The following is an 8830-nucleotide window of genomic DNA, read 5'->3' on the forward strand; positions in this document are numbered from 1 at the left end:
TACTCATCAAAAGATCGTATCTAATATCAAAATCAATTATTAGAACACATCTTAGCCACACCCGCGGCCGGAACGCCAATCAAACGAGTGCATCAACTCATCCATCACAATCGGCCGCGGTCCATCTCGCGCACATGTTGCATGATGCAACCCTCCGCGCTCCTGCGCAGTACACATGCCGCGCCACAAACTGGATCACTCGCAGCTCTGCTATAAATATTGTACTCATTACTCCACCTTATCAGTCATCCACCGAGCAGCACTTCGGTAGCTTCACTAGTACTTCCTCATCACCACACACAAACAACATTATGAAATTGGTAAGATAAATAAACACCGATCTCCTTTGGATTACCTTTTGATCCACTTCAGATTTAAGCTCTTTCACTCGGGATACTTCGGTTCTTATGTCGCGTTACTCGGAATGTTAATTACTACGCGTGGAAAGCAATTAATGTAATTTTTTTTTTCTTTTATGACTATATCAATTAACTTAGTGCAGCGTTTTTTGTCATTGGTATCGTAATGATTAACAATTAAAGAATTATTTCATGCACCAAGTTAAGATCTATACCATATTTGCTTTGTCATGCCTGTGATATTGATCTCGATAATCGTGCTTGAAGAAATGTTGTGTAAGGAATATGAAGATCACCTTTAATTAACTTTTAAATTGTATAAATTTGTTATTTAATGGAGAAGGTGCTGATATTTTTGCCTTGATTACATGAAATTGAATTAATCGTGAGCTCAAAATTAGTCCCTGTTTGTCTTGTTAGAATATATAAATCTATCTTGTAGATCTTCGTTAAAATTTATGTCATATTTAAAAATAGGACGTGTTTTTACTCATAGTTCATCTTACTCGCCGCGGTGGCTGTGTGTAATGCCGCTAAACTAGACAAGACTTACCTCCCGCCGCACGCGCAGAGCTCAGGAGGCCCGGGGGGCATCCTGCAGGCGCCTGGACCGGACGCCAGGCAAGGACTGAACCCCTTCGGAACCAACCCCTTTGGCCCAGCCGGCAACGGCGCTCCCGCCTACAGTCAAAGCGCTTACGAAGTCGCCAACCGCGCCGAGCGCCCCCGAGCTGCTCTAGAGAGGAACGCTGCTATCCTCCGCCAGGACAACTCCAACGACGGCGAGCGGTACTCATACGCTTATGAGACCGAGAATGGCATCTACGCTGAAGAAAATGGAGTGGCAACCAACGGAGTCGAGGCTCAGGGCGGGTTCGCGTACACCGGAGATGATGGACAACTCTACTCTATCAAGTAAATACACATTATAAATTGCTTAGATAATGTTAACAGTATCTGTAGTAGCGCATTCATTAACTAATTGATTACTTTTAGATACACCGCCGACCAGAACGGTTTCGTGCCGCAGGGCGACCACCTCCCAACACCTCCCCCTGTCCCTGAAGAGATCCTCAGAGCGCTGGAGCAAAACGCGCGTGACGAGGCCGCCGGCATCTACGACGATGGTGAGGCTGAGTTATTTTTTTGGGATAGTTAAAATACAGCCTGAAATCTGTGATCACACGTAACTAAATGTTTTTTTCCAGGCTCATACTCCGCCGCCAAGTACGGAGACGTGGACGCGAGGGCCAATGGCTACGCTTACCCTGCCGGCAGCGGCTTCTCTGCAGCCGCCGCCCAGACCCAAGCCTCCTTCGGCGTACAGAAGGCGTACCTCCCGCCCCTCGCCAGCCAGAGGGCAGCCGGCAGACAGAGCTACAACCCTAGGACCGGCTACCGCTATTAAGTTATTAATAAGTTATGTTGTTGATTTTGGAATAAAGTATTTATCGCGAATTATGCGCTGTGTTTAAGTTTACACATTTTAAATGTACAATGCCAAATAAACCATAAGCTAAAATCTCCTGTAACGAACTCCTGAAGTGACAAAACACGCTTAGGAACAGATTTTAGGATTTATAATTTAGCAGATTTAATCGGATACATATATATTTTGGTAAGCAGATTACAGCTTACGGTCCCGCCTTCTGAGGACTAGTGTAGGAAGTGTTGGTGGGTAAATTTTACTAGAACAGGTTAACATATAAGTGATACATTTTGTTCTGTTATTACTATTAGGACCCGTGTATGGGATTAGAGAATTGACTCAGTAAATTTAGAGTAGTAAATCCAATACATCTTATCTGGTGGGTCAGTAGTTAATAATTATTTGGTGGTTACAAACTTACCATATTCGTTTTTAACTGAAAAAAACACTCGATTTTTTTTTATATTTAAATATAATTATGTGCTACCTTTCACCAGAGACCAATATTTAACAGCTGCTGAGATCGTCCATTTTTTTTCAAATAAAAAAATATACTAATTATAATTAGATCATCAAATTTTAATCACATTTTACGAAAATTGTACCACTCTCAAACAAAGGCACTAACAACTCTCTTAAAAACAAGTACGGTCAATGATGTAAACATTAACCATTACATTATTTACCATTTATTTAAAAATATCTTTGAAATGCTTCTAGTTTTAATATTATAACATGTAGCATTAAGAGCATAATATTATAACTAGGTCCCATAATCATCATCTATATCAATACCAAAGATGTACGCACACATATTACACCTTTCGGAGTCGACCGCTCAATATAGGGCAGACTGACTAGGCATGGCATCTTATTTCTTACTTATAATATTTATAAATATTTATGAAAATGTTTTAACGTTTGTTAGAAGTAATCTCAATAACCGCTCAATTCTGAATGACATTTGGCACAAATATGGACCATGCCTTTGATTAACACATACTACTACATTTGCTGTAACTGCTTTTTATTCCAGTAATTTGCAATTAAGTGAAAAAAATTACGTTTTTTTAATCCGACTTATTTAAATAGAACGAGCCGGCGTCGCGTCGTGGCGTTTTAGCGACTTTTGAAACATGGACGAGCTGTGACGCGAACGAAGCCGCGAGCCGTTGCTCGTTTTATTATAAGACAGGCGCAGAATAAATTCTGCCTAAACTTAAAAGATACAGTAATTTTAAAATTAATTAATAAGTAAGAAGATCTAGAGTAAAATACAAAAAAAGAAATTACATGTATTATTAATCTAGTGAAAGATCTTTTTATTATTTAATTAAAATTACCGAGCTATTACACAGAATATATAAAAACTCATATAATTTTGGCACCACATATTAAAAGAATATAAACCGCCGTTAATTAAATGTGGAAATATCTCGTTCAGTTAACAAGCGTTTAATGCGTGTTCCCAGCTACACACATTTCACATGTAAGCGCACGTTAGCATGTAAACAGCCTGAACAAAATGCATGTAGTTGTAAACGCTCGTTACAAACACGCGCATCTAACGCGTTTCATCTGAACGGGGTGTTTACATACTAATAATAGTTACATACTAATATAATATATATCATATATTAGCCTTGTATTATATACTATCCCTATACTGGGCTCGGGCATCCTTTATTATTGAGATTAGGCCTTAGTCCACCAGGCTGGCCTAGTGCAGATTAGTATACTACTCACAATCCTCAAAATTCCTTTAGAGAACTTTCCAGGTATGCAGGTTTCCTCACGACGTTTTCTTTCACAGTTAAAGCAAGCGATAATTCACAAAGAATACACACATCACTTTAGAAAAATCAAAAATGTGTTCCCTTGGGTTTGGAACCTGCGGATATTCCTCTCGGGAGTCCGTTTTACACCCGACTAGGCTATCAGGTGTTCACATGCTAACGTGTTTTAACAACGTGCGTCTCATGCTCGTCATCTGAACGGGTTATGTTCCACATTACATATGATGTACCCATTAAATATGATTAATATAAAATACACTTTAATCATAGTGCTGTTTTTGTCATGACCTGATGGATGACAGTGACAGCATGATGTTTTAAATGTGTTTAGCGCTAAATAGTCCATTGAAATGTTACATTTTTTAGGCCTTACCTTGCGTTTTTTAGAGGACGCAATTTTATTTTTTAGAAGTGTAGGGGGGGTCAGTGTAAAGCTAAAACCAAGTTTGTGGGGTCGCCACCCTTGTCCCACGGCCGCCATCTTGGGTTGAAATGGTTTTACGATGTATCTCTTAAACTATTTATCTGACAAAAAATTATATACATTTTTGTTGCAAATTAAATTCTCTGCAACTTTGGTCTAGTAACTTTTGTCGTAGAACTATAAATAAAAAGTTATAAGCGAAAATGTTAAGAAATTCAATGTTAAGCAATGTCCATTGCAACGTCATCAGAACGTGTGTTTATAAGGTTCATAATACGTACAACACAAACCCGCGGTTGTCGGCTTGTACGCGAATTACTTGGATCCTGAATCGCTTTGGGACAGATGAAGCAATTGCTTAACATTTTTGCTTATAACTTTTTTATTTATAGTTCTACGACAAAAGTTACTAGACCAAAGTTGTAGAGAATTTAATTTGCAACAAAAATGTATATAATTTTTTTGTCAGATAAATAGTTTAAGAGATACATCGTAAAACCATTTCAACCCAAGATGGCGGCCGGGACAAGGGTGGCGACCCCACAAACTTGGTTTTAGCTTTACACTGACCCCCCTACACTTCTAAAAAATAAAATTGCGTCCTCTAAAAAACGCAACCCCAAATGTAACTTTTCAATGGACTAAAACGTTTTTAGTAAGTCCTTGTGCCAGCCTAAAATTCTGTGGGTTTCGTCTGTGTAATATTGTATTAAAATATAAATTAAAAATCTCAGTGGCATTAAATGTTACACTTCGATTGACGATATGGCAGTGGCTGTAACACATGGGATGATGCGACGGCTGCAAATGATCAGAGACCCATTTAAAAAAATCCGGTCCGAGTATTATTTCGAATCTTCGTCTTTTAGTAAAGTTGCCGCATAATATTTTGAAATCAAAACTAGCAACACGCGTTATATAAATAATAGCATAAGGATTCCAATGTTTTTAATGAAAATAAAAGCTACTATTTTATGAACAACTTTTCCGATAGCTTTAATATAATCGACGCTATATTGTGGTCTTGTTATGTCAACCTGCCTATCTCACAACGTTAAATTCATTAAGGTGAATGGTCACCGTGGCTCACAAATATTAATAATGCCAAGGAAGTCGTGGAGAAGTCACCAACTTTTAAAGACAGAAAGGAGCGGTAGAAGGTCTCTTTTATACATACAAAAATGATTAAATTTCGCATTAGTTTCTTATAAATATTTTATTTTGAAGTCAACAACATAATTTATTAGTAACTTAGTAGCGGTAGCCTGTCCTAGGGTTGTAGCTCTGTCTGCCGGCTGCCCTCTGGCTAGCGAAGGGCGGGAGGTACGCCTTCTGCACGCCGAAGGAGGCTTGGGTCTGGGCGGCGGCGGGGGCGGAGTAGCGAGCGGGGGCGCGGGGCGCGGCGTTCACTGACACTGAGTCTTGAGCGTCGGCTGCAGAGAAGCCGCTGCCGGCAGGGTAAGCGTAGCCGTTGTTCCTCGCGTTCACGTTTCCGTACTTAGCATCGGAGTAGGACCCTGAGAAACAGCATACGTATAGTGAAATTACAGATTTTAGGCCGTATTTTAACTATCTCACAAAAATAACTAATCCTCACCATCATCGTAGACACCAGCGGCCTCGTCGCGCGCGTTTTGCTCCAGGGCTCTAAGGATCTCTTCAGGGACGGGGGGAGGGGGGTTGGGAGGTGGTCGCCCTGCGGCACGAAACCGTTTTGATCGGCGGTGTATCTGGAAGTAATAAATAAATTAATTAAATACGATAGTATTAGGTAAGTTAGTAGAATATAAAGTTTGTGCAGAGATAATACAGATATTAGCTCTGCACAAATAATTGTTGAAAACAAAAAAAAATACTTGATAGAGTAGAGTTGTCCATCATCTCCGGTGTACGCGAACCCGCCCTGAGCCTCCACTCCGTTGGTGGCCACTCCGTTCTCTTGAGCGTAGATGCCATTCTCGGTCTCATAAGCGTACGAGTACCGCTCGCCGTCATTGGAGTTGTCCTGGCGGAGGATAGCAGTGTTCCTCTCTCTAGCAGCTCGGGGGCGCTCGGCGCGGCTGGCGACTTCGTAAGCGCTTTGACTGTAGGCGGGAGCGCCGTTACCGGCTGGGCCAAAGGGGTAGGCTCCAAAGGGGTTCAGTCCTTGCCTGGCGCCTACTACAGGCGCCTGCAGGATGCCCCTGAGCCTCCTGAGCTCTGTGCGTGCGGCGGGAGGTAAGTCTTGTCCAATTTAGCGGCATTGCACATAGCCACCGCGGCAAGTAAGATAAACTGTGGGTAAAATCATTGTTCTATTTTAATTTATGTTAAGGAAAAAATTCAATTATATATATTATTTGAAAATCAAGAATTAATGAAACCAGTTGGAGACCTTCTTAATTAAATAAAACTTATAGAATTTTAAAGTTATTAAAAGGCAATCATCATATTTCTTGCACACTATTACTTCATGCACAATTATCGAGATCAATATAGGAGCTATGACAAAGCGAAATTGCTATACATCTCAACTTGATTCATGAAATATTTTTTTTTATTATTTATCATTACGATACCAAATACAATGCTAAACGCAACATTTTAATAAATGACGCTAAGGTCAAAACTTTACACCCTAGCATACGATGAATCAAAAATTATGACAAAAGTTTATTGATATACTCGTAATCATAAAAGAAGAAGAAATTATCAGCATTGTTTTCCACGCGGAAACAGTACATTTTCGAAGAACCGAAGTACGCCGAGTGAATGAGCTAAAAGCTGAAATGAATACAAAGGTAATCCAAAGGAGATCGCTATTTATTTATCTTACCAATTTCATAATGTTGTGTGTGTGGTGATGAGGAAGTACTAGTGAAGCTACCGAAGTGCTGCTCGGTGGATGACTGATAAGGTGGAGTAATGAGTACAATATTTATAGCAGTGCAGCGAGTGATCCAGTTTGTGGCGCAGCATGTGTACTGCGCAGGCGCGCGGAGGGTTGCATCATGCAACATGTGCGCGAGATGGACCTCGGCTGATTAAGATGGATAGGTTGATGCACTCGTTTGATTGGCGTTCCGGCTGCGGGTGTGGTTAAGATGAGTTCTGATTGATTTTAATATTAGATACGATCTATTTTTATGAGCCTTAAAACATTTAAATAAATTTTTACTTTCTGATTCAGATCAAAGCTGTTTTAAGAAGATGTGCGTGTACTATTTTTGGTTTAATTGCAATGCATTTAGTTTAATCTCTTTTTCGAAAAACAAAGTACTTTAGTCATTGAAATCTCGAATATAAAGAGTTAAAAATATTATATCTTTTTATATGCATATTTATTTAATCGGTTAAATAGACACATGCATAATAACTTGTATTGCTCACGCGAGTATTTCTTTCTAACCTTTATCCGTGACTTTATCCGTTTAAATTTTTATTGACGTTCTACACCGCTTCTTCCGTAAAGCAGTATTGAATTCAGAAGCAATGCTAGATCTATGAAAATTTAAAAAGTTTTTTTTAAAAGACAACATTTTTGTTTTGATAATTTATTTGACTGTAGACAGCATATAATATTATAATCAACGCACTAACTGAACAGTCGACGGAGGTTCTTAAATACATCGAATTACAGTCAAACTATTAGCTCTACTCAAAACTATTTTATGCAGATAAGTCAAATCGTAATAAAACACAAGGCTTGGAATCGTAATTATGAAGATAAAAAAGGTTTAGAAGAAAAAAAACTTTAGTTCTTTTCTTATAGAGTGCCTAAAAATGTACTGCATCTATGGAAAATTAACTTTCTAAATTTTGTTATGCTAACAACGTGGTGCCTTGTCAAAAACTTACTTTAATATTATGTTACGCGCCGCTATCCTAGCCGATGACATCGGGCGTTTCCGGAAGTATTCGGCTGCGCGGGCAGGCTGGCAGAAGAGAAGATATGTCACGCGGCGACTATTCTATTATTATTCTCTCTGGCTGGACGTTGTCAAAAGAATGTCTAAAATTGTATTCTGTAATTATTTTGCTAATATAATGTTTACTGTAAAAAGTGTTTTACATTCAGAAGTGGGATTATACAAATGATAATTTGAAGTTACATTGAATTCGAATGTGAAGAGAACTATCGGAATAAATCTGTGATGAATCATTGAATGCCAAAATTAAAATTACCAGATTCTCAGATTTTTAGTTACCATGGCAACGTCTACGTCTGTTGAAGTAAATATGTTGGGAATGCATATGGAATTGATGTCTGCACATTAGTACGATTAACGACATTCATAACAAAAACTTCGTTATGCCTGCTGCTTGGCTCACTGGAGAGGGTGTTTTCTTAGAAACTAAATCATTGGAGACAGGAATGACTGGAGTCATGTGAAGTCAAATTAGTGGCGCAACACTTCAGGCTGACAATGCGAACGTGCGTAGCTGTTTATTTTATTTAATCTGATCTGTTCGTGGCCGTGAGCCTTTTGATAATATTCTATCTGCAGCCGTGACCATTTTGATCATATTCTGTGCCTGTAGCAATGACCATTCTGGTCATATTCTGTCTGTAACCATGAGCATTCTGATCATATTCTGTCTGTAGTCATGAGCATTCTGATCATATTCGTCTGTGGCCATGAGCCTTCTGGATCATATTCTGTCTGTAGCCATGAGCATTCTGATTAGTGTGCTATCAGGTCCTATTTGTTTGAAATCGGGCAACAGGTAAAACAAATCGGGATCCAGGTTGAAGGTCGAAACACAAAAAAATAAATACCGCAAGTCATGCTAATGTTGGTTTTCATTGCAATTTCTGTTTTAACTTTGGTCTCTCGTGAAT

General features: G+C 39.2%; 1 protein-coding gene and 1 pseudogene across 1 annotated transcript; one reads left to right on the top strand and one right to left on the bottom strand.

Moving 5' to 3' along the window:
* Positions 1–100: 100 nt before the first annotated feature.
* LOC115447230 (pupal cuticle protein 36a-like) lies at positions 101–1820 on the top strand. The gene is made up of 4 exons (XM_037439241.1): positions 101–320; positions 856–1274; positions 1356–1486; positions 1568–1820. Exons 1-4 carry the CDS (start codon positions 135–137, stop codon positions 1765–1767), a joined length of 936 nt encoding a protein of 311 aa, XP_037295138.1. The 5' UTR covers positions 101–134; the 3' UTR covers positions 1768–1820.
* Positions 1821–5205: 3385 nt separating this feature from the next.
* Positions 5206–6921, bottom strand: LOC115447232 (annotated as a pseudogene).
* Between the last annotated feature and the right edge of the window lie 1909 nt (positions 6922–8830).

The sequence above is a fragment of the Manduca sexta genome, chromosome 16, assembly GCF_014839805.1.
Source record: "Manduca sexta isolate Smith_Timp_Sample1 chromosome 16, JHU_Msex_v1.0, whole genome shotgun sequence".
NCBI classification, from domain to species: Eukaryota; Metazoa; Arthropoda; class Insecta; order Lepidoptera; family Sphingidae; genus Manduca; species Manduca sexta.

Bases quoted from the DNA above. Each gene is read 5' to 3' on its own strand.
- LOC115447230 (XM_037439241.1), top strand. From the start codon at position 135: ATGTTGCATGATGCAACCCTCCGCGCTCCTGCGCAGTACACATGCCGC. The intron at 321-855 runs GTAAGATAAATA...TTTTACTCATAG, and splicing joins CAAACAACATTATGAAATTG to TTCATCTTACTCGCCGCGGT. The intron at 1,275-1,355 runs GTAAATACACAT...GATTACTTTTAG, and splicing joins GGACAACTCTACTCTATCAA to ATACACCGCCGACCAGAACG.